This window comes from Myodes glareolus, chromosome 14 (assembly GCF_982192425.1).
Source record: "Myodes glareolus chromosome 14, mMyoGla1.1, whole genome shotgun sequence".
Classification (NCBI taxonomy): Eukaryota; Metazoa; Chordata; class Mammalia; order Rodentia; family Cricetidae; genus Myodes; species Myodes glareolus.
The window spans coordinates 41,213,989-41,238,864 of NC_142039.1; the positions used below are offsets into that span (position 1 = coordinate 41,213,989).

Genomic DNA, 24,876 nt, shown 5'->3' on the forward strand with positions numbered 1-24,876 from the left:
GTGCTGGCATAACTGGAAATCAACATGTAGAAGAATGAAAATAGACCCATATCTATCACCATGCACAAAGCTCAAGGTGATGAGTACATGGTTTTGAGATGTGGTTTCTCATGAGGTGTTAGCTGGACCTGCAGAAAGCCCAGTGGGCTGGAGAATGGGCTCTGATGAAGCTGGCAAGTTGTGCTGTCTGTTGGCAGAAGGCTCTGCTCATAGTTCATGTGATCATCCACAGGGTTGCATAGCAACTTACATCATGGCAGATTGCTTCCCCAGAATGAGTGATCGAGGAGAGCAAAAAGCACAGGTCCACTGCTCAGCGCTTCTGACAGGGCAGTCGTATACTTCAGGAAGAAACTGTACATCCTGTAAACTGCAGGTGAGAGCGACTGTTCTGCAGATAGCTCCTCGCTCCAAATCTCAAGCCTATCGTTGACTAGATGACTAAGAATTTTACTCAGTATCCTTTTTCAAACTTCCTGTCCTGAAATCTGGGCAAGGATACTGCAATGGCTATGCTATTGTTCTCAACAATTCTTGCTTGTTGTGGGGGAGACTAAGCCTCTGCTGTCATCGATGTGCACTTGCAAGGCCCCTCCCCATGGAGGGACCTTTTTTTTTTTTTGCTATCACATCTGTGTCATTCATCACCATGTGATGGATGCCTAAGTGGAAGGTGTCTGATTTACAGCTCAGTGATTTTCCTGCATGCCCTCTTATCTCAGTCTAGGTCCTTCTATGGTTAAAATGCAGAGTAGAGCCCCCACTGTGCACCAGTGTGCTTCCTGCATTGTTTTCTGGTCAGTAGACTAAGTAAAGATTGGAAGATAATCTTGAACATAGAATTATGTATGATAAGTGAAAATGCTTTGAAAAGAGGTTTCTTGACCAATTCTAAGGGCACTAGTGTTGTGAAATATTAGTTTGAGATGTGTTACATTTGTTTCTGATGTGGGATGTTTGTTTAATGATGCACAGATGTGTTACATTCTTTTGTGCTGCATTTGTTTAACTCCGTGAAGCTATGTGACTTTGCCTGTCTAAACCAGCTAATTGGTCCAATAAAGAACCAAGTGGCTAATAATTAGGCAGGAGAGGACTAGGTGGGGCTGCCAGACAGAGAGACAAATAGAAGGAGAAAAAGAGAAGAGGGAAGGAGTGAGAAGAGGAGGAGAAAGGATGCCAGCCACCCAACCAGCTAAGGAGTAAGAAGAAAAGAAAGATATTTAGAATAGAGAAAGGTAAAGCCCAGAGGCTAAAGGTAGATGGGATAATTTATGAAAATTATCCTAGAAATAAGTCATTAAGGCCTGGGGAGAGGGGTGAGGAAACATTCATAAGAAAGAATAAGTCTCCACGTGTTTATTTGGGAGCTGGGTGATGGGCCCCAAAGAAAAAGAGTAAAAGCAACCAACTACACACTAGTAGTTACAGGGAACCAGTCACTACCTGTGATCTCTCCTCTTTCTGAGCTCAGGAAGACAGGCTGGGAAATTCATGGGAATATGGATGGGGAAACAACCCCTTGCTTCTGAGTCTGGTTGAAGCAAATCACCAGCTGAAAGCCAAGAATTGCAACACAGTTACCACTTGAGAAGTTTGCCAATGTGGAGACAATGTTTCTTTTGCACGTATTACTTTTGAAGGGTCGGAGCTTATATGGCTTTCAGTTCTTGTTTCTTAGCTGTATGCCTTCATTATTCTAGGAATCTTACCAGAAACTCCATTTACAGTAAAAGACATGACTTTTAACCCCTTGTGTAACCTTTGTGATATATGACTCTATATTATCAGACCATTATCTTATCCAAGGAACCCTGACCTACCCTGTAATCATACTTACTGGAAATGGGCAAAGAGGAGAGGAGAGTGAGTGACTTATAAACTGGCTGAACAGTCAAATTCCCAAAGCTTCCTAAGTCCTGAAAGCAGTTGCCAGTGGACAATGAAGTGGAACTATCCTTGAGAAGCCCACAACTGTGATCCTGGGTCTACCTTATTCTTTTCTTCAACCCTTGTATATTTGTGTGTGTGTGTGTGTGTGTGTGTGTGTGTGTGCGCGCGCATTTGTGTGCACATGTGAGTTCAGGCCAGAGGACTTTGGGTGTCATTCTATAGAAGCCACCTTGTTTGTGAGATTTGGGTTCTCTAGTTGGCCAAACCAGCCAGCTCCAGGGCTCTACCCATCTCTCCCACGCAGCTCTGTATTATAAGCACCCATTTCCGTGCCTGCTTTCTTTTCCATGGATTTTGAGGATTGAATTCAGGTCTGCAGTTTTGTAAAGCAAGCAGTTTTCCAACTGAGCTTGCTTCCCAGTTCCCTTTCTCTTTTTAATAAAATGCAACTTCGGTTTCAAACTTGCTTTTCCTGAAATTCTCTTTTGCATCAAAGGAGCCGGTGTGATTCAGAGGTCTCTGAAAAGGAAGTTTTCGGACTCCTGAGGTAGTCCCGGGCTGTGTCTCCTGAAGCACTTAGCAATCCTTTGCCTTTTCCACCTCTGGTTTCTCTTGCTTGAACTTCACGGGCTTTGTTCTAGAGAAACAGAATGGAATATCCAATGGGATTAAGTAGAGTGGCTTACAGGCTGAGGTCAGCTAGTCCAGCAATAGCTGTTTCCCAACAGAAAGAAGGAAGTCTACACCATAGCTCACCAACTATTACTACCATTTCCACAGAAGACAAAATTGAATCTGCAGATGTAACATACTAGAAGGTGTGTGCAGCTAAGAAACCTAGCTTTGCTGTCTGCCCTTTAGGGAAATTTCCTCTTGTGACCAATTCTACTATCTTTTAGGAATGACTGTTATCCCTGTATGAGAGAATGCTATTCTAATCCTTATTTTTATACACTCTTCTTTGTTGTGGGGGTAGAGTAGAAATACAGAGGCAAAATCAGAGATAGCAAGCGATTTGTAGGCATGTAAGCAGTATAGTCCTTTGCTATTCTAAGGTTGGTTCCAAGCCTGCCACAGATGCCCCATTCCATGGATGCTCAAATTCCTTATATAAAATACAATAAATAGTACTGCATACATGTGACTTAGACCACTTACACTATAATACAATGTTATACCATGGGAACATCTGTTATACTGTGTTTTAAAGACAATAAGGACAGGATTCCTGATTACTTTAACCTGTGGGACTAGGAAGAATGAATGAACTTATTTTATAAAGCTGAGACATGAATAAATGTAAGAATCTCTATAATCTCTATCAGGGTACTCTCTTTGTATGGTAGGGACAATTCAATGCTTGGGGTCACCCCCATTTCCCTTTTAACTCTCTTCTTGTTCTCTGTACCCTCATTCCTTTGTCTTCAGATGCAGTGCTCCCCCCTTTGTCCTCAGATGCAGTGTTCCCACCCTTTGTCCTCAGATGCAGTGCTCCCCCTTTGTCCTCAGATGCAGTGCTCCCACCCTTTCCTCAGATGCAGTGTTCCCCCTTTGTCCTCAGATGAAGTGCTCCCCCCTTTGTCCTCAGATTTAGTGCTCCCACCTCTTTGTCCTCAGGTGCACTGCTCCCACCCCCCTGTCTTCAGAGGTAGTGCTCCCATCCAGAACATACTTTCTCAACTTTCTTTGTGGAGAAATTCAGGAGTCTTCACGTCTCTTAGTTAGGGTTACGATTGCTATGATGAAACACCATAACCAAAAGCAAGTAAGGGAAGGGAGGGCTTATCTGGCTTACATTTGCACATTTGTCTGTCATGGTCCATCATTAAAGGAAGTCAGAGTGGGCACTCAAACTGGGCAGAAACCTAGAGGCAGGAGCTAATGCAGAGTCTATGGAAGGTAGCTGCTTACTGCCTTGCTCCTCATGGCTTGCTCAGCCTGGATTCTTACAGAACCTTGGACCACTAGCCCAAGGATGGCACCACCCACAGGGGCTGGGCTTGACCTATTAATTGTTAATTGAAAAAAAAAAAAGCCAAACAGTTGTATCCTTTGGAGACCTTTTCTCAATCGACATTCCCTCCTTTGAGATGACTTCTAGATTGTGTCAAGTTGACATCAAACTCTTCAGCACATCAACATTCTTGGATTTACAGGACCGCAGGCTGCGCAAATCACCTCAATCCCCAAAGCAGGAAACTTAGTGCACAGGCTTAGGGCAGTCCTGATGAAACAGCCACGCGCCGTGGGCTCCAGCAGTGTGAGACAGTGCAGTCTTCAGGACTAGGCATGGCCTTCAGCACCACCTTCTTCCAGCTGCTTCGGAAAGGAGTTCATTATTGCATTCAGTCCCACTGTTAGCAAATGTATTCATACAGCGGTTCAGGGAATATTTCAGAAAATTTAGGTAGAGGGAACTAGGTCATTAGGACAACAGGGGATGAGTGGAGAGACTCTAGAGCGGGGGAGCAACCAAAGTGCAGCAGAAATGTACTACCTTTCCCCTGTTAAAGAAACAGGGCAGGAAGAATGGTACTGTCAGGCAGGAGCAGAACTGAACCTTATGAGGTGGGTGAAGAGCCAGCCAACTGAAGCAGCAGATTGGCTTTTAGTGGAGCCAGAAGTGGAGCTCCAGAGGAGATAGAGAAGTCGTAAGAAAGAGTAAAGGAAGAAGTATTCTGATCAGTCTGTCACCTTCTATCATCGCCTCCCATTGACCAAACAGTGAAGCAGGACAGTAGTAGCACATGCATTTAATCCTATCATCTTGGAGGCAGAGGCAGGTGGAGGTTGAGGTCAACCTGATCTACATAATGAGTTCAGGCTAGCCAGGGCTACAAAGCAAGACTCTGTCCCAAACAAAACAAAACAAAACAAACTAAGATTAAAAAAAAAAGCTGGGTGGTGGTGGCAGCACATGCCAGCACTGGGGAAGCAGAGGCAGGCTGATCTTTGTGAGTTCGAGGCCAACCTGGTCTACAAGAGCTAGTTCCAGGATATGCTCCAAAGCTACACAGAAACCCTGCCTTGAAAAAACCAACCAACCAACCAACCAACCAACCAGCCAACCAGCCAGCCAGTCAGCCAGTCAGCCAGCCAACCAACCAACCAACCAAACAAAACAAAGAAGTGAGCAAGATTAGATAAAAGACATGGGGCATTCCAAAAGATAGAAAATATTTGAGAAGATGGAATCTAGGTGATTAAAGATATGGGAATACTGAGATTTCTTCACTTGTGATAGTCTGCACGTAATTTGCTCCCATAATCTCATAGGGAATGGCACTATTAGGAGGTGTGGTTTTGTTGGAGTGGGTATGGTATTGTTGGAGGAGGTGTGTAGCTGTGGGAGCAAGCTTTGAGATTTCCTGTGCATAGGGTACCACCCAGTGTCTCAGGTGACTTCCTGTCAAGTGATGTGGTCCTGCCAGATGTAGGACTCTCAGCTTCCAGCACCACATCTTCCTGCATGCCGCCATGCTCCCTGTCATGATGATAATAGACAGAACCTCTGAAATTGTAAGCGAACCACTCCAACTATATATTTTCTTCCTAAGAGATGGGGTCATGTGATCTCTTCACAGCAACGTGATGATAATAGACAGAACCTCTGAAATTGTAAGTGAACCACCCCAACTAAATATTTTCTTCATAAGAGTTGGGGTCATGTGGTCTCTTCACAGCAATGGAAATTCTAACGAAGACATCTTATGCAGGATGAAGCCTTTCTCGGGGGCAGCTGGGGGAGTGGTCCAAGAAACACAACGACTACTGAAATTCTTGTCTCAAGAATTTGAAGAATGAAATTCCAGGACCCTACAGGGTGAGTTTCAGAGAGGCTTTTATTATAGACCCATCGCTTGAAGCTTAAAGAAGATGGCACTGAGCTTCCGTGTATCAGACGGGGCTCAGGAAATGGGGTACCACTAAGATAGTAGTCTGGGGCTTTTAGAAGACTTATTGCAGAAATTGGGGTGAGGTGTAGGAAGGAAGATGAGCTGGTCAGTCCAGCAGGCACACCCAGGTGTCCAGGTGCCTCCTCTCACTTTCAGTCACCTAAGGCAGTACAGTCTTTAGGCCAAGGCACTCACTAGGAGATAACAAAGAAATAGAAACCAGATTGCCCTCTTGCCCTCTTGGCCTTCTGGCCTCCAATAAGGACGTTGTCAGAATGACTGCTTTGGAGTCCCTGCCCTACTTGACCTCCCTTTATCTTCTGATCTGGTGAGAAGTTATAGCCTCACCTCCTAAGGAACCAAGGACCTATTCATTTCCACCGACTACCACCTGAGGAGCAAGGTAATGCCTCCTCCCCCAGCAGGTCTTTCTGCTCCTGGCTTCTGTCTCTTCTCTCAGAGGCACCAGAGTCGTGTATGCTAGCTGCAGCTCAGGGGAAATGCATGCATGCAGCCTCTTCTCTTGCATCAGGCAGAGCTGCATATCCAGGTGGGGCAGCCTCACACAGAGGGGGCTGGGCTCCGTAGCCCATACTTTCCCCATTGCTTCAAGAAAGAACAGGACTGATTTGAATACGGAGCACAGCTATTTTCTGTGTGGGTGTCAGCTGGGAAAGCCAGCTTCATAGCACCTGGGAAAACTGGCTAATTCTCCCACAGGGAACGATGCAACCACTCTTTCTAGTTCATTGCCAGGCAACCCAGAGGGAGTCCCTGGGGTTGCATGTAACAATCTCTGCTATGTATACAATGTGTCTCCTCATAGTATTTCTGGCCATGCTACTCGGAAAGTCCCTGCTGCTACTGTCACCATCCGTAGCCACCCTACCGTCACTGGGGAAGGCATCTTTTACGGTCCGGAAATAGGATGGTCAGGAAAGTCTTTACTTCATGGTGATAGCTGAGTAAAGGGCTGAGAGCAGTGAGGGGTTCTGATAGGTAGGAGATAACACTTAATTGTTCAGTGTCTGAAAACCAGTCTCACAGACTGTGCAGCTTGAGTCAAGCCTGGAAGCATCTGGGTTTGGGGTGAGGGGTCTTTCTAGGTGGCAAGAAGGTACAGTACAGGAAGAGAGACAGAGAGAGTATGTGTGTGTGTGTGTGTGTGTGTGTGTGTGTGTGTGTGTGTGTGTGTTAGAGAGAGAGGCAGCAGGGGAGGCGTTTTGTTGGGAAGAAACAGGTTCTTTAATGCTGTGGTGTGCTGGGAGATGTCTTGCTTAACTTTGCTGGTAACTAAACAAAAAACTTGAAGTCTTGGTTGGTTCTGTTGCTTAAGTATTACATTTATGGGTAATTTCACCCTGCTGATACACAGAGACTCTGAATGTAAGACAGAAAGGAAGGAAGACCTCAGACTGCTGCCATCTTCAGTGTGAGTTCTGAGCGAGCAACAAGGGCTGCCACATGACTGAGTGTGCGGTGTACAGAAGCCACCGCCCACACGAGTCCCCTTGGTATAACTGTGACTGTGACCTTGGAGATGCCCTGTCAGAGGCGCTGCGCTCAACTGTCAGCCTCTCAGACTACTGAAGCAATTGTTAGGGTTGCCTCTATTAGGTTTTGAGGAGGCCCATCAGAGAAAACGATTTTCCTGCTTTGGGTGGAGACCTACCATTCCAATCTACCCACAGCGTAGGAGGTAACACCGTCAGAAGGCTTTGCTGCCTTTGACATGTTCACCCACTCCACTGGGTCTGCTGTGTCTAAACTTACACAGGTGCACACAGTCCACACACAGGTGTGTATCCCCGCTTTCCTACTTAGCTTCTGCTGTTAGCTTGACACAGTCCTGAGTTATCTCAAGGAGTCTCAAGTGGGGGTTGGCCTCGATGTTGGGAACATTGTCTTTAGGGGCATTTTCTTGATGTCTAATTGATGCTGGAGTGCCCAGCCCTCTGTGGGTGGGACCGTTTTGAAGCCTGAGATCCTTCTTTGCACAAGCAGGTCAGCTCAACTCATGCCAGAGAGAACAAGTCAATGAGCAGTGTTCCTCTGTGGATTCTGCTTTAGCTCCTGCCCAGAGCTCCTGCCGTGGCTTCCCTCAATGATGAGTTGTAACCTGAAAGATGAGATAAATTCTTTCTTCCCTAAGTTGTACTTGGTCCTGGTATTAGTATTGTGGCAACAGAAGCCATGTGGGTACACACATACACACACACAAAACAAACAAAGTAAAGATGTCCATATAGACTTAAGCAAATGCAGTAAGGGATGAGAGCGAAAGGTGTTTCTCAGAATAGTGCATAAGCAAAATGGTGCTGGCTTCTCCGGAGTCTCTTTTGAGAGCCTCAGGAGCTGTCTGTGTGATTTGGTGCTTCTGAAGTCCATCACTCAAAGGGTTTCTAAGGTGCCTTAATTTTTTTTTTTATGCGATCGTAATTGGTTTCTGAGGTGTCCTGGACATGATTACAAGTTATAAGATAGACTCGTTGATCACATAGCTTGGGGGGATCCCAATTACACTAGGTCACAAGAGAGTCCAGATGGACTTTGACAGGAAACAAAGCGACCCCGTTCTCAGATCGCTGCAGATGTCCAGCAGCGGAAGCAGGGGTTTGAAAACTCAGAGGCCTCACACACTTGGGTCTCCAGCATGGTCTGTTATTTTAATGTTCTTACTTGAAATATCTCTACAGAAAATGAAATTGCTTTGTAGGCAAACTTCATGGCGAATTCTGTTGGTGGTACTGGACTTCTCAGACTCTCAGCTAGAGAAAACTGTAGCCAGTGTCAGGGGAAAGGGGCTCCTTTCCTTCCCGAGTCCCTTTAATTTCCCCTTTCTCTCCTGCTTCATATTGTAGATGTATTCTTAAGAATAAGCATGATGTGTCCTTCCAACTCAGCCTGTGAAACAATGTTTCTGTCTCTTCACCTCCTGGATTTTCAGGGCCAAAAGTAAAATTTCTCCCCAGCATTGGTCTTAGGAAATCAGCTATTTCTTAAGGCACTAACAGCTATATGGCAGACATCATCAGGTATCATATGGAAACAGAAAACACAGCAATGCACCAAATAGATTATAGGGTAGCAGAGGCCATTTCTCTAGGCTTGGGGTGCAACCCAGGTCAATGCTACTACTGAGCTACCTACCCAGGCGGAAGAGACATTCTATGAGGGGGATAAAGTAGGCTCTCTAGTAGGGGTGTGTGGTTCCTACACAGGCAAGGTAGAAAATGAAAGTTTCCTACCCAAGCAGGTAATCTGAGTCACTGCCTTCCTCCCCTGTCACCATTTTCTTGTCCTCTTCAGGCTGAAATTTGGGAAATCTACATCTATCAAAACATTTTGCTTTCAGCTCTCACAAAAGGAATGATATGGCAAATGAATTCATTTTCATTTTTGTTATTTCTTAGAATACCAAATACTTCATCCTCTTGATAATTTTTCATTTTCATAGCCCTTTAGAGATGAAGAAATTAAGGTTCCAAATACTGTGGTAGCACAGTTTTTAGTGGAAAGACTCTTGAATCCAATCCCAGGGCGACCTGAACTTCACACGTTCACCATTCTAGTAACACATGACTACAGCTATAGTTTAGTTGTGATCTGGGGTTCATTGTGTGGAAATTGTCTCACTAAGTGGAACGGGAAGCAACCCAAACCCCCTAACACTGTGGGTTGTGCTGTGGTTTGCACGTGACCAACAAAGTCACGCTGGGAACTGAATTACCAGAGCCATTCTTGCTCCTTTGTGTTTGCTGAGCGTCTTCCAGTCAGCTTTGGGCCTGGAGGGAGGGTGAACAGGAAAAGAGTCTGGTCTCTCTCACCTGGACCAAGGCCACACTCCTCTTTTTCTCTAGGATATTTGTTCTCCCGCCCTTTGGTAAGCCCAGTATCTAAACAAGGTCCCCCTTGCTGTCAGGCCATGGACTGAAGGTTACATCATCAGCTTCCCTTGTTCTGAGACCTTTGGCTGTGCAGTCAGACTTGTGTGTTCTGGTCCTGGAGCTTCTCAGCATCTGTCGGCTGTATATCTATCTAAACAGATGTCCTCTCTGGATAGATCTATTTGCCTATCTAGTTCTATATTACTCTGTTTTTGTGTCTTTGGAGAACCTTGCTAATATAGGAATAATTACATAAATTAAGACACACATTTGTGTTACAACAGCATCCAACATCAGATGGCAAGAGCATGTGTTCTCTTCTGGAAGGTTCTCTAAGATAGACTGATTAAAAGAGCACATGTACAGCCTGCTTCCCTCTAAGATGAAAAGGAAAGAGTGAGATAAAATATGTTCATTTTGAGAGTCACCAACATAAATCAACACTGGAACGTTACACAAGGGGGAAAAAGGAGCTAGGGAGATGGAGAAAGGTGGATTTTTTATTTTTATCTTTTGGCAGGGTTTCTTTGTGTAGCCCGGGCTGTCCTGAAACTGGTTCTGTAGACCAGACTGGTCTTGAATTCAAGAGATCTGCATGCTTCTGCCTCCCAAGTGCTGGGATTGAAGGTGTGCATTACTATGCCCAGCTAAAAGGTAGATTTTTAAAATATTTGTCTGATTAAAAATTATGTGTATGTGTGTATGCCTGCTTGCCTGCTTGCCTGCATGTGAGCCACATATGTGTGATGCTGCGGAGGACAGATCTCCTAGAACTGGACCCTGCTGCAGAGAAGTGCTGAGACTCAAACCAGGGTCATCATCAGGAGCTGCAAGTGCTTTTAACTGCAGATCTCTGAAGCCCTAATACATACCAAGATATTATTATTATCTTGGAATAATAATAATAATATATTATTCCAAGTTATTCAACATTTCCACTGCACGACTTCAGAACAGACACATTTCTCCCTAAAGGAGCTCCTCTGGACTTATTATTCTCCTCTCCTGCCCTCCCTTGTTCATATGAAGAATAAACCTAGACTGTTTATATTCTTTGACAATTTTGTGCAAGTGTACAATATATCTGGATTATTTTTACCATTTCCTTTTCTCCTTCACCTCCCACTCCTGTTGAACCCCTTCCTTCCTTTCTTTTCCCTAACAAGGCTCCTCCCTGCCCCCAAACCCCAGCATTTTTATGACCCACTGAATTCAGGGTTATTTGCATAAACCTGGGTGGTAGGTTATTTTCTGAATCCTGCAAGACTACATTTGTGTGCGTGCTTTAAAACATATTTCCTTAGCAATAATGATGTATTTTAGAATTTTCTTCTTTTGCAATATATTTTAGAATCATAACATAGGGACTAAAAAACAAGTTTCTCAGTATTTCTAATCCTGGCATAATATGTTGCTAACAACCTTATTTAAAATAGAAACAGATTTCGAGACTTTCTGAGGATAAGAAACACCTTCTGACCCTTGACTGATTAAGGACAGAAGAGAGTTGTCTGTACGATGTCAGAAACCAGCAGAACTGTTCAAACATGACTGGAAGAGGGGTGAGAACTGAGGAAAGAAATAGCCAAGAGACAAAAGATAGAGTCGGGTGGATGTCTAGGGAATACTGTATCCGCCCAAATTTATTTCTCATAGCCCTTATATACCCCAAGCAAAAGGGGAGGGTAAAAGACTACCATGCCATGCTATGAGGGACAAAGGAGTGTAATTACTTCCACATCTCTCAAAGCATACAGTAACCACACCTTAGATCAAACATTCAGTTATCTGGCTTTGAGGATCAAGAACAGGTTTGAACTCTTTGTTTTTAGGTCACGATGGAACAGAGAGTCCAGTCTGTGGGCTCCCACGGTATAATAGATGTTCCAGCGCAGAAACGCGGAATGTGCTACTTCTTCAGCTGTACAGGCTGAATGTCCACACATCCTCATCTTTGTTTTCCCCGTGGGTCTGCTAAGCAGACCCTTCTAGTCCTTGTCGGCTCAGTTTAATGACTGTGTGGCATCTCTGTGTGTAGTTGCTTCTAGCAAAGCCCAGCAGGGGAGGCACTTTCCATCCTTAGAGCTTCTTGAGTGCTCTTTGGGTTCCCAGCTTTTCCGGTTGAAAACCCCCATCCCAGACTCCAGTTTCATGGACAGAGCTCTGCTATCCACTGCAGGGTTATAGTCTGAGATTCAGAGATTATTGATCAGAAATTTCAAAATTTTGACTGTTTTCCACATACTTTTATCAATCTTTACATCCTATGATTTGGATAGTTAAATTCACGTTGAAAGAATGTAATTCTAAGTTCAGTAATACTTACAAAAAGCCTGTAGCCTGCAGTAATATGAAAACAATGAAAAACAGTTTAAATCCAATCTTCTTTTTTGTTGTTTATTTTTTCTTCAAGATAGGGCTTTTCTGTAGTTTTGGAGTCTGTCCTGGAACTCGCTTTGTAGACCAGGCTGGCTTCAAACTCACAGAGATCCATCTGCCTCTGCCTCCTGAGTGCTGGGATTCAAGGTGTGCACAACCACTGCCCATCTTAAATTCAATTTTCTAATAAGGTAACATTCCACATGGAATCACATGTAGTCACTGCCCATTTAAGGACTTGTTTAGTATTGAAAATACGTTACACCTTGAGCAATCATTCAAAGGACTTATACAAAGCACACAATACATGTGAACACCTTACTACTCATCTTTTTAAATTATCCTTCTTATTCCCCTTTTGACATGTCATACTATGCCTGCATATTCATTTGCTCTCTGAGTTTAATTAGGGTCTTTGCATAAGCATAGGTAATTAGTTTATTTACTAGATCATGAAAGACTAAGTTTCTGGTAGGAAAAATAATTTTAGGCCTGTGACACCGTTAAACCATTTCTGAGAATTGATGGGTTTGGTAAGCACTTGATAGCCCAGCATTTCTTTCTTATGGAACCTAAAGGAGAGAAGAACTACAGCAAGTGTGTTGGGAATTCTCTCTGCCTTCATCAATGCGCAGACCCTTTTCTTTGTTCTGAGTTAAGTTCCCTCTAGCTCGTGGCCCTTCTCAGTTCCCCGCATAGGAAATTCCCATAGCCAAAGGGCCCAGATTCCCAGGAAGGATAGATGCTCTTAACTTTGCCCACTGCATAGAGATGCCAGTTGGCAACCAAAATACAAATGTCTACTTGTAACTGAGACAGGAGTCAAGTCTTTAAAACTCAAGTGTATTGAGAGAGCCCACAGTTTGAGAGGACAGTGCATTAAAATCCCGAAAATCAGTCTCCAAACTCCTCTGCAGATGGAGAAGATGGGGTGGAGGCAAGGCTGTCAGTCAATCCAGAGCTTGGTCCTGCCCTTTCATTAGGTGACAGCCACATTTCTCAGACTGGCGGTGTCCACACCTCGCTACTTCTACTCTCTTCTCATTCTGTGGATGCTGAGGTTCAGGCTTTTCTTGACAGGGAGTCTAACTAGTTTCTGTTGGTATTAACTTTGTACTCTTCCGGGGGCATCTGGGCTGGAAATGGTGTAACTCAGAATGAATAAACAGCAGTGTGTATGCTAATCCAGTAATGACTCATATAAGCCAATCCCTTTCTACAGCACGGAGTAAAAGTGTCTTCATAATGTAGACTATGAAAGAGTTCCCATCTGTCCCTCTCTTCTCTTGTCACAGTTAGACTCAAATTTCTGGGGTTTTGGTTTTGTTTCACTTTTCTATTTAATTTTTGAGTACAGTGTCTCTCATTTACTACTGGGTCAGTAGAAACCAAAACAATTAGTTAATGTTTATCTGAAACTCAGATTAATCTGGTATACATCGTATCTCTCTCTCTTCTCTTCTTTTTCTTCTTCTTCTTCTTCTTCTTCTTCTTCTTCTTCTTCTTCTTCTTCTTCTTCTTCTTCTTCTTCTTCTTCTTCTTCTTCTTCTTCTTTTGAGACAAGGTTTCTCTATGAAACAATCCTGGCTGGCCTCAGACTCACAGAGATCTGCCTGCATCCCAAGTGCTGGGATTAAATGGAATTAAAAGTGTGTGTTATCACTGCCTGGCTCCACACTGTATCTTGTGACCTGATTTTCACATGGCACCCGAGGGAGACTGTTGAATATACTAGCCCTTTAGCACAGAGGAACAAGAAGTCCCCAGCTCACTGCTACCCTAGAGAACTTTGAGAAAGACACATGCATCTCTAGTCTGTCCAATCCATACAGCAGCCCCTGGAAACTTGAAATATGATGAATGAGACTGTGAGCCTGAAGTTTAAATTACTGAACAGAAGTAAAAAATGTGGCAGGTAGCTCTGCTGAGCTGGGAAGCACAGATCTATAGTGTGTCCTGTGTTCTCTTTCCAAACCTAGCTAATACAATTTAAGACCAAGAAGTGACTAAAATGGTCCATACCTGGAAATATGCTTACAGCTCTCAGAAGTTTAGACTGTGAGTATCCATTCTGTGCAGATGCAGATTCTTGTGTGGGAAGATGGTTAGGTGCCAGTATAGACACAGGGAACATATCATTCTTCAACAAACTCATCCAGTAGATGAGATAGCTAACTATATAATTTCAGCATTTAGAATGGAAAAAAAAATCTACCACAGAGCAGACATCTAAAATAGATGAAATAGCCTTTTTTGTTTGTGCTTTTGAGCTGTGTGACCCCTTTCCGCCAGGACTTTAGGCAAACATCTGTTAGCTATAGATCTGCAACATTTAAAGACGGCTCCTGTAGTGCGATTCAGCCGGCAGAGAATAAACCTTAAAAGAACTCATTGTTACTGTGAGACAGAAACTGGGGGACAAACTGGGGAAAGAGAAAACAAAGGAAGCGTTACTGTGTTTCTGCCAGGTGGGTAGGAGGAACGGGAATTTCCGACATCAGCAGCAGACAGTTTTATACAAAAGTTAGACAAACATGCTTTGGACAATAAAAGGCTGTCTGAGCAAAGGCATCCTTCTCTGGTTCACTGACCAGATATGTGAATGTTCACTAAATGCCAGACTCCCCGGTGGGTACTGGGGCATGACACTTGGTAGACCAGTTCTCTACTTAATGGAGCAACATCTAATTGGTGAGGGAATGACAGGATCTGATAACCTCAGACTATTTTTTAAAGAACTGAAGCAAGTGCTCACTTCGGCAGCGTGTATACTAAAACTGGAACAATATAGAGAAGCCTAGCATGGCCGCTGCACAAGGGCATACAAATTTGTTCAGCAAGATGTATTTCTTTTATCTCTGAACATGACACTATTGCAATTCTCAACTCACAGGAGTTCTAGTTACCTGCATATAACTGCACAATATCAAGACAACCCAAACTCTGGCATAGATGGGATATCTATGGCATATATGTTTGTGTGTGTACATATGTAAATATATACCGGAAATGTGTGTATGTATTTCCTTTTCACTTAATGACACCCCTGCCAAAAGTGTATTCATAAACACAAAAACCATGCATTAATGCTGTGGTATACAAAAGATCTTTAAAATGTCATTGATATTTATATCTCATAATTTAAAATGCAAACTCCTCCTATTTAGGTCTATTTTACAGGCGACTCAAAGGCTGAAACTGCTGTGACAGGAAAGTTAATGGATCAGCATTTCAGAGAGTTAATAGCAATACAAAAACCTTACAGCACCACAACGCAAGGCTATGGGGGAAAGACGATGAGGCCAGACTGACTTGAGGAGCAACGGAGATGACTTCAGAGAGGCAGTGTGGTGAGAGAGGCCAGAGACAGTTATGCGAGGATCCTCAGATGAGAATAAGAAATATGGAGGATTAATTTGCACAGGTCTGGATGTCTGTTGTGACTCGTAGGATTGGTAATACAGGAAAAGCATTAAATCTCGCGGGCTTGAATAAGCAAACGCAGCAAAGGATGGTCATGTCATTCATGCCATACCCGGTACCCTGTCAGCCAGGGCTGGAGCCAGCAGCAATGGCCTGTGCCTGCACCTGGATATCAAGCTCCCCTTCCAGAATCATGAGAAAATAAATTTGTGACGTCATTCGAGTCACCCAGTTTGTGACATTTGTTATGGGAGTGATAGCAGCCTGGCGGATCAGAAAATGAAGAGAGAGGGTGCTGCAGTAACAGACACCCAAAACTATGAAAGTGGTTTTATAACTCGGCAATTAGGAAAGGGTAAAACAATTCTGAGGATCATTTTGAAAAACCTTACTGCAAAGAGCCCGTCAGTAGAAATGGGGTTGTCAAAGGAATTTCTGGGGCGCTTAGAAGGCAGAATGAAGGGTGATGTAGGGTGTTTCTGTTTACACATTTTGCACGCTGGGGGAAAAGGTGATCCTCATTCTGAAATGGCACCAAACTTGGCTGCATTAGTTCAAGTGTTGTTGAAGGTAACACTTACAAGTAACAAAATTAGGTATTTAGTGGAGTAGCTGTATAAGCTAAATTGGGAAGAGAGATTTAATCCCTTCATATAAGTAAATGTCAAAGGAAAGAGGTGATTTGGATCAAGGCAATAAGCCAAACACTACTAGCTCTTTGATACTGTAAAAATCTATATATCTACCTTCTTTTTTCATATTACATTTGTTTTATTTTGTTTGTGAATGTGTGGGAGAGTGTGTTGGTGGGAGTCCTGGGATTCAAACTCTGGCTGTCCATCTCAGCGTGGAAAGGTACTTACTTGCTGCTGAGACATTTAGATTACGTGCTGTTTCTTCTGAGGCAGGGTCTCCTGTAGCCCAGGCTAGCCTGGAACTCACTATGTATCTGAAGGTAACTCCCAGCTGTCCTGTGTCCATGTCCCCAGTGCTGGCCTTACAGACACACGCCGCCACACTTCGGTGTTGAAGATGTATGGATGAGTAGCCCTTTAACAGATACATCATGGGTGCCAGTTGTGAGCATGCTCACTTCCTCAGCCATCTGAGCAGAAAGCCCCAGAGAGAGAGGTGGGGATCATTTCAGCAGGGATATTACACATTTAATCTAAACTAAGGAAGTGGAACCGAATGAAGGAAATTGTCATGCCTTTTGGATTCTATATGAAGAGACCATAAACTATTCTACTGTGAACAAGTCCTGGCTTCCAAGAAACAAAAGAGTACTCCAGAAGTTGGTTCAAGATCATTGCGGCTGACACTTCCAGTTAGGGTATGCTTTCAAATTCAGCTGATGGTGGGAGAGGGTGGGCAGAGTTTGGTTTAAATAGCCATGCATGGGCCAGTCTTTTATGGAGAACTGCTTGATTGGAACCCCACCTAACTACAGGGTCAGGACTCTGTGCAGAGGAGGAGTCAGCCTCATACAGATTCAAGCCGGTAGCATTGCCACACAGTTGGCCTGACAGTTGAACTCAGAGTCTGTGAGTGTATTCTCAAGACAAGATCTAATTGATTGGCCTTCTTAGATCATGGACTTGCTTGGGATGCGTTCTCTTTATTCTTCAACATATCTCCCTTTGGGCACGCAGATGTCTGTCTTATGCCTGTCACAGCTGTATTTTAATGTCGTTTATTTGTAATTTTTTAAAATATGTGTTTGTTTCTCTGCACCATGTGCCTGCAGTGCCTGCAGAGGCCAGAAGAGGGCATCAGATTCATTGAAACTGGAGTTACATATGGTTGTGAGCAACCAGGTGGGTGATGGCCATCAAAGCCAGGTCTTTGGCAAGAGCAGCCAGTACTCTTAATGGCTGAGTCATCTTTCTGGCCAGACAGCTGTATTTTAGAGGCATATGACTTGGCTGGTTTCACAGCTTCACAGCTGGAGAGAAATTTTGACTCAGGATAAATGTATCTTGTGTCTGCTCCTGATTCAGATGATCTACATATCACTTTGGTCTTTAGAATTAATACTGGAATGAGTTAAGTCTTTGGGGGCTTTGGAGATGTGATAAGAGTATTTTGCTTAGAAAAATGACATTGGTTTTGTCAGGCCAAGGGTGAAATTTAGAATGGATTGTGAGTCAATATCCATACATTGAAACTCTAAACCCAGGTGTGACTATTATTGGGGATACGGATATAGGGTTTGTTGAAAAAAGGCCAACAAACACACAGTGAGACAAAAGTCAAGCAGGGAGCATCGTCTGGGGCCAGACACAACAGTACCTTGGTCTTACACTTCTAGGCCCTAGAAGAGGGAGAAGTCAGGGAACTATTTGACCATCAGCCAGAGGAGACCTGGACAGTGGAGCGTGTGATAAGGGGCTAAGCCTTGACAGCCAAATAGCACATAGGGAAGAATCTGGACTTCAGCACTCTTGCTTCTTGAAGACAGAGCTCAGCTGACAGCAAGTGCATAAGTGCTAGAGCCTCCAAGATATACATTCCCTCATCATAGACAAATTAGCATTATCAGTGAGAATTCCGGGAAAGATGCTGTGTTGGTGAAGACAGCTTGACTGATTAGACCTGCCACGCTGTGGAGAGGTCCGAATGTTTTCACTCTGGAGGCTAATCACCTCTTCTCGGCTAGCCTTGGCCACCTGAAAGCCACTCCTTGCCCACTTCTGAGTCTGAACTAACATCTTGTGATCAATATATAAAAAAAACATGTTGAAATTGATTAACTTAGCAGGCCACTAGCTTTCATCATTCCAAATGATAAGAATGTCATCAAATAGCATCTGAGACCTAGAGAAAAGCTTCTTCCATCTTGTTGTATCCACCCCTCTGATGTACCCACCAATCTGTTTTAAGCGTGCCTTGATTTATGACTTTCTTTGTACTATAAGACTATAGAACACCAAGAAAATGCTTGCATGTTGGGACATGGAATTTTGGGTTCTCAGGCCATGGTCACTAAGATTTAAAAATAAACTAGTTCTTTTATTGTTGCCTGTGTGTGTGTGTGTGTGTGTGTGTGTGTGTGTGTGTGTGTGTGTGTGGAGAGAGAGAGAGAGAGAGAAAGAGAGAGAGAGAGGGAGGGAGAGAGAGAGAGAAGACAGTTATTATGTGTGCCCGGAAGGAACCCTAAGGATGATCCACTCATACACCAGCAGAGCCCCCTGAATGGGAGTGATGTACTCATTGAGTCCAGGCCCACTGATGTTTTTTCTGCTGGTGAATTATTGTGTTCTTTTCCAGGGTTCTCAGATCTCACTCCGTTTGACTCACAGTCTGTTGGTTTACTAATTAAGGACCCTGAGATGATAGATCCAGGTTTTGGTCAGTTTTCAAAGTATTTGGTTTAAGGTGTCTAATTGGTTTGTTTTGAAAGAATTTTGGTGTAGAAATTTGATTTTGTCTTGTCTGTTTTCAGGTCTCTAAACACGTTTTGGATTTTATTTGCTTTTGGAAGTACGAAGGAATTTTGGTTTCTGTTTTGGTTTGCCATTGATTTTGCCTTTGGCTTGTTTTATTACCACTTGGCCTTTTTCTCATGACATTCTTTCCCAAAAACCTAATTCTGTGATTTTCTGTTGCATTTCATGTGACCTTACCAGGTCTTTAGCTTAGGATATGTATGGGCACTTTTTCAGAAAAAGAGACAATCCATCAAATAGTGTTTTAATAGGGTGGGGGTTAAGGTTTCTGAGATTTAGGAAGTGCTTGGAGACAAACCTCCATCAGGTACTCCAGATGTCCTTACTTGTGACAATTATTGACTTCCAACTTGCAAATATTTGCAGAGATGGGGCTATCTAACCAAAGGAAACCCAGTTTTATGGTCTCCCCACTGGGAAGGTGGATGGTTGTATTAGTCAGGGTTCTCTAAAGAAACAACTGACAGATGAATCTGTATATATAAAATTGGAATGTTTTAGAGTGGCTTACAGGTTATGGTCTGACTATCTTGCATTGGCTCTCTCCCTGTGAAAGTTCAAGGACCCAGTAGCTGCGCAGTCTACGAGGCTGGGTGTCTCAGCCGGTCATTAGCACATGTAGGAATCTGGAAGAAGTGGCATACAATGAACGTGGCATTGTGAATGAACTTGACAGCAAGAGTGAGCATAAGCGCTCCTTTCTTTTAGGTCTTTTATTTCAGCTGCTATGAGAAGGTGTGGCCCAGATTTAAGGAATGGATCTTTCCACCTCACAAGATCTGGATTTAGGATGAGTCTTTGCACTTCAAATAATGCAATCAAGACAGTCCTTCACAGGAGGACCCAGATGCGTAGGTTTCAGTTAATTCCAGGTGCAGTCACATCGACAGCGAAGAATAGACATCACAGGGGAACATTCGATGTTCCAAAACTGGCATTTCTGTATGCTTAATTAAGTTCTAGGCAATAAAATAAAAGCCACAATTTTTATAAAAAGCGTTGAAATTGGTAATTTATTTTTTTATTGATATTTATTGAGCTCTACATTTTTATCTGCTCCCCTCCCTGACTCTCCCCTTCCCTCTTAGCCCTCCCCCAAGGTCCCCATGTTCCCAGTTTACTCAGGAGATCTTGTCTTTTTCTACTTCCCATGTAGATTAGATCTATGTAAGTCTCTCTCAGTGTCTTCATTGTTGTCTACGTTCTCTGGGATTGTGGTTTGTAGGCTGGCTTTCTTTGCTTTATGTTTAAAAACCACCAATGAGTGAGTACATGTGATGATTGTCTTTCTGTGTCTGGGTTACCTCACTCAAAATAATGTTTTCTAGTTCCATCTATTTTCCTGCAAAATTCAAGCTGTCATAATTTTTTAAAGTTGGTAATTTATAAGAACTCTAACAGAAGCCTGCATGTGCGTTAGAATGAGATACTAGTGAGGAATTTATTTAAGATGCCGATCAGTGCCTTGTTCAGCTATCATCAGAGAGTCTGAACTGACTCTCAAAAGCATTTAAAATCTATCAACTTAGCAGACCACTAGTTTTCATCATCCCAAATGTTAAGAATGTCATCAAATAGCATCTGAGACCTAGTGAAAAGCCCCCTTGATCTTGTAACTGCCCCTTGGATGCACCCATCATTTTATGATTAAGACTCTCGTTCTGTAAAAGCTATAAAATGTTAAGTACATGTTGGGATGTGGAATTTGGGGTAACCTAAATTTGTGTTCTCAGGATATGGTCACTCAAATTTGGCTCTAGAATAACCCATCTCTAATTCCAATTAAGGTAATGCTGTTGTGTCATGGCATTCCCTACCGCCATCCTCTCCAAAATAAAACCAAAGAAAACCAGCACCACCAGCCTGCTATCCAATCAGTGTTCTTAAGGTAGCCCGAAGAGAGAGGATTGTAGTGGGTATGGCCTTGACAGTCAAATAGCATATGTGGAAGAATATGGAATTTAGCACTCCTGTGTTTTTGTTTTTCCAGAAACAGTCTGAACTATCAGCAATGTGCATAAGTTCTAAATCCTACAAAATATAGATGCCTTCATCATTGCCAAACTACTATTAAAGTCCTTACATGTATCAGGGAATAAGGAAAAGTTGATTTTAATGCTTGAGAACTCAGCTTATTTTGAAGTATTCATGACATATCTATTTCCTCTGAATGGCATAAAAATTCTATGTACTTGTTATTTAAAAACAGAGATCAATTTGTTAATGATAGTTTCCAAGTGTAAATACAGGTGATGAATATCTTTAGCAGATACCATCACGATACTAACCTCTCTTGCTTTAGTCTAAAGCAGAGACAAAAAGAAAGGTTAGAATTCTTTGTTACATATGAACTCTCATTGGTTCCAGTGTGAGTGGAGAATATACAATTAACTTCCTGATAATCTTTTCATACATGTGCATTATACTTAATATTTAAAAGGAGTAAATATAAAGATGAATAACTACAATTTAGGATCATCGGATGATGAACTTCTAATGAAATAACCTATGTATAACTAAAATACATCCTTATAATTTTAAATTATATTACTTCAAGTGGATACAAAGAAAAAAAATCCACAAAAATGAGTGGCGATGGCAGGGAGGAAGGGAAAGAATATTACTGTCCATAGATTATTTTTCAGTGTAAAGGGATAGAGCAATTGGTGATACCATATTAAAGTTTCTTTTTATTTTTGCTTTATGTTTGTTCTGGATGTGTTAAAAAAATCAAATGATAACTCCATCTCAGTCTTATGTCTCAGTAAAACCCTAAGATAAGTGTTATCTCTGGTGCCTGAGAATCTTCCCTGACCAGGAAGCCAGGGTAAATAACTTTTATCAATGTGCCCTAGTATAGAGACGTCCCCAAGACCTTGAGACAGAATTGGTGAATATCTGCTCAAAGTCTGAAAGGCAGCTGAAACTGCCAGTCATTTAATGTTCTAGAGAATTCTGTCCAGTGATAGGCAGGGTTCTGCGATATAATTAGTGAGTGCAAAACAGAAGTTAAAGAATCACGTCAGAGATGAGCTGGGTCAGAGATGTGCGAGATGCTCTGTGTTCTGTAGCCTGTTCTTAGCTGCCCCTCCAGTCAGAGCAGTACAGCTGTCAGCCTTGTATCTCCCTGCGGCACCCCAAACAAACTCCCTGCACGATCAGAACACTAGAAAGCACGATCTACTTGAAAAGATGATGCTATTTGAGTTTTAGTTTGGTGTGTTCTTATTGTCTTCCCTGGTAGTAAACTAACTGTCTAGAACAAAATGCCTTCTGGCTTGCACTGTGTCTGATACATTCAATTCAACTGCCACTCAGTAATTTTTAAGCAAGCGTCTTTGTAGTTCTTAGCCAAGTATTAACAATTTAACAAGTTGAGGCCTTGACCTTATGGTCTTGTTTAAGATGAAAATAAAAGGATTAACAATGTTCATGATGTAACCATTCACAAGCAAATGTTCAAATACAAACATTGTTCTGGGAACCTGAAGCAAAGAATTCAAACCTCAAGTCCTCGCTACCTTATCTCCTAACTCATCCTGTGGAAACAGGTCCTCTTCCTCCTGAACACCATCCTCCCGTAATATCAAGTCTTATTTTGTGCTATTTCAATGTTTTTCATAATAATCTCTTAGGCAAGGATGGTTATAGGATAACTAAGCATTTGGAGTGCTGGCTTTATAAGCCTGGGGACTTAGTCACCTTCTTTCAGCTCTATTCCTCTGTCTATAATAGCAATGGAACAGGGTCTTGATTGTTGACTCGCAGGGATGAATATGGTGGAGCGCACATGTGGCTGGCACACAGTGGTGCTTAACCAGCCATCTTGACCAGCCTTGCTGTTCTAACTTCAGGACATGCCCTATAGAGTTTTGGTTTCTTTCATAGCAAAGTGAATAAAGATACAGAAAGACACAGAAATACTGATGCAGGGAGAGTTTACACACAATCTGAAGGTCTGTTTCACCTCTGGGAAATTTGGGTTCAAAGGGAACTTGACAAGATTTTGAAAATGATTCCAAGGCTCATATGAAGGAAGTGAGATCCAAGGATCCAGTTCTCAAATTTGAAGGATGCCTTCACTGCTGAGCTGGACGCCTCATCTCACAGTAGCAGCTGTGCACAGTGAGACCAGATTTCCCGAACCCAGTTGCTTGTGGGACCTCTCTTAACACCTTGGAAGCAGGCAGATGATGCTCAACTGTATTTCAGCGCTGAGGAGCTTGAACTGAGAGGGTCAGAAGTTCAAGGTCATTCTCAGCTTCCTAGCAAGTTTGAGGCCAGCCTTGGGCCCTGCATAAACAAACAGAACTATTCTTCCTCAGCCTGGTGTATTGATGTGCATCTGTATTCCTGACATTTGAGAAATGGTGGCAGTAAACTCAGGAGCTCAAGACCAGCCTGGGTTATGTAGGTAGCACTCAGGCTTCTTGGATTGCGTGAGACTGGTTCTCACTCAAAACCAAACACCTCAGAAAATTATTTTTCTTTTCTCTCTTTTTCAAACCTAGAGCACTAGTATCGACAGGTGGTTTCCCATCCCAGCACTAACCAGGCATGACCTTGCTTAGCTATTGAAATTAGGGATGTTTAGAGTAGTATGGCCACACACAGGAAATTCTTACAATCAAGGTGATTGTTTTTCCTCTGCCCTATCTTCAAAGCTCCTGGGCACCCAATTATTTTCCTTTTAGAATGTCTGCTAAGGAATGAATAAGAGGTTGTCTAGGTCCTCATACATTTGTCAGTATCTCAAGACCACAAGGACAGGCTTTGCTTGGATTAAGAAACATTACTAAATCCGGCATGGTGTCCCAAGCCTTAATCTCTGCACTCAGAAGGTGGAGGCAGGCAAATCTCTGAGTTTGAGACCTGCTTGGGCTACGAGGGATTCTGAGAAACCATGACTCGAAAAAGGAAAAGAAAAACAACCTCCCCAAAATAAAACAAAAACCAAAATCACACCTAATCCACAGCTACTACATACGTGAATTTGAATTGTGGGGACTTAATGGTCACACCCTCAGTGCTTTAGTGGAGTGTTTGTGGTTCATGCTGTCCAGAGGAAAAAGTTGGTGAGACTGAGAGCTCTAGAGTTAGGAGTTTCCCTAAGGTTTCAGATAACCTCCATTTCCGTTGTTTTGTGGAGGTCTCACATCTCATCGGCTGTTTGTAAACTGAGAAATAGAAGTAAATTCAATAGTACCCATTGAATACCTTAGGCTGTAGGTTAATAGTTAAGATGGATACCACTCTCTATTACCTGGTGAGAACTAATAGTTGTGGAAGGTACGTTTGGCTTTTTATATGTCCTTATTTATCTAGTTACATTCTAGGAGGCTCTACTTCTGCAGTTTGTTCAACTCTTTCTTTGAAAACGTGGGGGCTCTGAAAAGAGCCTTTGGGTCTGAAGCTTCCGGAAGTTCTGATGGTTGTCAAATTACTTTCCCTTGGCCTTGTGGTGGCTCTCAGTCTTCTTGGGCAGCAGCACCGCCTGGATGTTGGGCAAGACGCCGCCCTGCGCGATCGTCACGCGTCCCAGCAGCTTGTTGAGCTCCTCGTCGTTGCGGATGGCCAGCTGCAGGTGGCGCGGGATGATGCGCGTCTTCTTGTTGTCGCGGGCCGCGTTGCCAGCCAGCTCCAGGATCTCGGCCGTCAGGTACTCCAGCACGGCCGCCAGGTACACCGGGGCGCCGGCGCCCACCCGCTCCGCGTAGTTGCCCTTGCGGAGGAGACGGTGCACACGACCCACGGGGAACTGCAGGCCGGCCCGGGAGGAGCGGGTCTTGGCCTTGGCGCGAGCCTTCCCGCCCTGCTTGCCACGTCCAGACATGGTAAAGCTACAAGGAATCAGCCGACACAACACAAGCCACTAAGCTTTGTAAAGCACGGCCGCTTTTATATTTTGTTCCTGGGTAGTAAAAGGCCACATTTGATTGGTTACAAGAG

At 43.3% G+C, this 24,876-nt stretch overlaps 1 protein-coding gene and 1 non-coding gene across 2 annotated transcripts; one reads left to right on the top strand and one right to left on the bottom strand.

Moving 5' to 3' along the window:
- Nucleotides 1-14,802: 14,802 nt before the first annotated feature.
- On the top strand, nt 14,803-14,911 carry LOC125396345 (U6 spliceosomal RNA). Its single transcript, XR_007230790.1, has one exon. It is a non-coding gene; the product is annotated as a U6 spliceosomal RNA (small nuclear RNA).
- A 7,394-nt stretch (nt 14,912-22,305) lies between these two features.
- LOC148119847 (histone H2A type 1-E) lies at nt 22,306-24,826 on the bottom strand. The gene has a single exon (XM_087896470.1). The coding sequence runs from the start codon at nt 24,758-24,760 to the stop codon at nt 24,368-24,370; it is 393 nt and encodes a 130-aa protein (XP_087752596.1). The 5' UTR covers nt 24,761-24,826; the 3' UTR covers nt 22,306-24,367.
- Between the last annotated feature and the right edge of the window lie 50 nt (nt 24,827-24,876).